This window comes from Orycteropus afer, unplaced genomic scaffold (assembly GCF_000298275.1).
Source record: "Orycteropus afer afer isolate SDZICR_OR568_19922 unplaced genomic scaffold, OryAfe1.0 scaffold00018, whole genome shotgun sequence".
NCBI lineage: Eukaryota > Metazoa > Chordata > Mammalia > Tubulidentata > Orycteropodidae > Orycteropus > Orycteropus afer.
Genome location: NW_006921605.1, coordinates 9416443 through 9418675, shown reverse-complemented (window position 1 = coordinate 9418675; position 2233 = coordinate 9416443). Strand labels below are relative to the sequence as shown.

General features: G+C 48.6%; 1 protein-coding gene across 1 annotated transcript; it reads left to right on the top strand.

Moving 5' to 3' along the window:
* Positions 1-469: 469 nt before the first annotated feature.
* SSTR2 (somatostatin receptor 2) lies at positions 470-1579 on the top strand. The gene has a single exon (XM_007959685.2). The coding sequence runs from the start codon at positions 470-472 to the stop codon at positions 1577-1579; it is 1110 nt and encodes a 369-aa protein (XP_007957876.1).
* Positions 1580-2233: the final 654 nt, after the last annotated feature.

The window sequence follows — 2233 nt, the reverse complement described above, 5'->3', positions numbered from 1 at the left end:
GAATGCTAGTGTCCGACCTCCAAGCGACCAGGGGCTGGACCTCTCCAAACTCCACCTCTTTCCAGTTCAGACCAGTCAACTTCTTAAAGATCAAAGTACTTTTTTTTTCTTTTGTAGCCACAGGCATCCCCCAATGTGCGTCACCAAAGATGACAAGATAAACAGTGATGGCTTAACCCAAGCCCTTCCCCACTAGTGGAAAAACAACTCAGAAGTCCACATACTGATAAGAATGGGCTGGTAGCCCTAAGACTGACAGGAAAGAGAACATACTTGTCAATTTAGGGGTACGTCTGGGGGGTAAGCGCGAAGTGTGGAAAGCTGGGAGAGCACGAGTAGTCCATGACTGATGAGCCAATCTTCCTTTTTTCCTTTCAGATGTCACAGTGGGTCCTTTGCCTCCAGGGCCCATGAAGGTGAGAACAGGATCTTTGGGTTGCTGAAGCTAGCCTAAGACAGTAAAGCAGCCATGGATATGGCATACGAGCTACTCAATGGGAGCCAAGCATGGCTCTCCTCTTCTTTTGATCTCAATGGCCCAATGGTGGCAGCCAATGGCTCCAACCAAACAGAGCCATACTATGACCTGACCAGCAATGCAGTCCTCACATTCATATATTTTGTGGTCTGCATCATTGGGTTGTGTGGCAATACACTTGTCATCTATGTCATCCTCCGCTATGCCAAGATGAAGACCATCACTAACATTTACATCCTCAACCTGGCCATTGCTGATGAGCTCTTCATGCTGGGCCTACCCTTCTTGGCCATGCAGGTGGCTCTGGTCCACTGGCCCTTTGGCAAGGCCATTTGCCGGGTGGTCATGACTGTGGACGGCATCAATCAGTTCACCAGCATCTTCTGCTTGACAGTCATGAGCATCGATCGCTACCTGGCAGTGGTCCACCCCATCAAGTCGGCCAAGTGGAGGAGACCCCGGACAGCCAAAATGATCAACATGGCTGTGTGGGGAGTGTCTCTGCTAGTCATCTTGCCTATCATGATATACGCTGGGCTTCGAAGCAACCAGTCGGGGAGAAGCAGCTGTACCATCAACTGGCCAGGTGAATCTGGGGCATGGTACACAGGGTTCATTATCTACACCTTCATCTTGGGGTTCCTGGTACCCCTTACCATCATCTGTCTTTGCTACCTGTTCATTATCATCAAGGTCAAATCCTCTGGAATCCGAGTGGGTTCCTCCAAGAGGAAAAAGTCAGAGAAGAAGGTCACCCGAATGGTGTCCATAGTGGTGGCTGTCTTCATTTTCTGCTGGCTGCCCTTTTACATCTTCAATGTCTCATCGGTCTCTGTGGCCATCAGTCCCACTCCAGCCCTCAAAGGCATGTTTGACTTTGTGGTGGTCCTCACCTATGCTAATAGCTGTGCCAACCCCATCCTATATGCCTTCTTATCCGACAACTTCAAGAAGAGCTTCCAGAATGTCCTCTGCTTGGTCAAGGTGAGTGGCACGGATGACGGGGAACGGAGTGACAGTAAGCAGGACAAATCCCGGCTGAATGAGACCACGGAGACCCAGAGGACCCTCCTCAATGGAGACCTCCAGACCAGTATCTGAACTGCCTGAAAAACAAAAATGCCAAGCTCTGCCTACTGGCAGTGTGCTCCCTCCTCCTGCCTGCTTCCTTCCTCCCACCCATCACACCTGGCTTCTAGAACAGGGAATTGCTCAGCATGAGGCCAATTCAGAAAACCATGTTTGAGTCGGCTTGTCTGAGTGAATGATGGTGTATTGAATTGATTACCTCCGCCTGAAAGTGAACACTGAAATGCAGGCAGACAATTCAAGGTCTGGAGGAGAAGAGATCAAGCCTGGGTGTGACTTTTGGAAATGTGTAGGCTCAACTAAATAGCAAATGTATCTGTGCTGTGTCTGTGTGTGTTTAATGTCCAGTATGCAATCTTGTGTTCTTACATCGAGACTTGTAGACTACTATTCGGACCCTGTACAGGCATCACCTACATATCCCGTGTTCATGTGCATAAGTAGCAAGTTCAAGTGTGCAATTCATAGGTGGACATTCCTACAATATGGCACCTGCCCAAATGGACTTACCATGGAGCCACTAAGGTGGAAGCTTCAGAGCTCCCTCTTAAATAGCCCTGTCCAAGGCCTGGGAGGAACCCTGGTGGTATGTTCACATGGTCATGTGTTTCTATAAACACATGTTCAAGTGGTCATATGCTTTTGTAAAAAAAAAAAAAAAAAAAA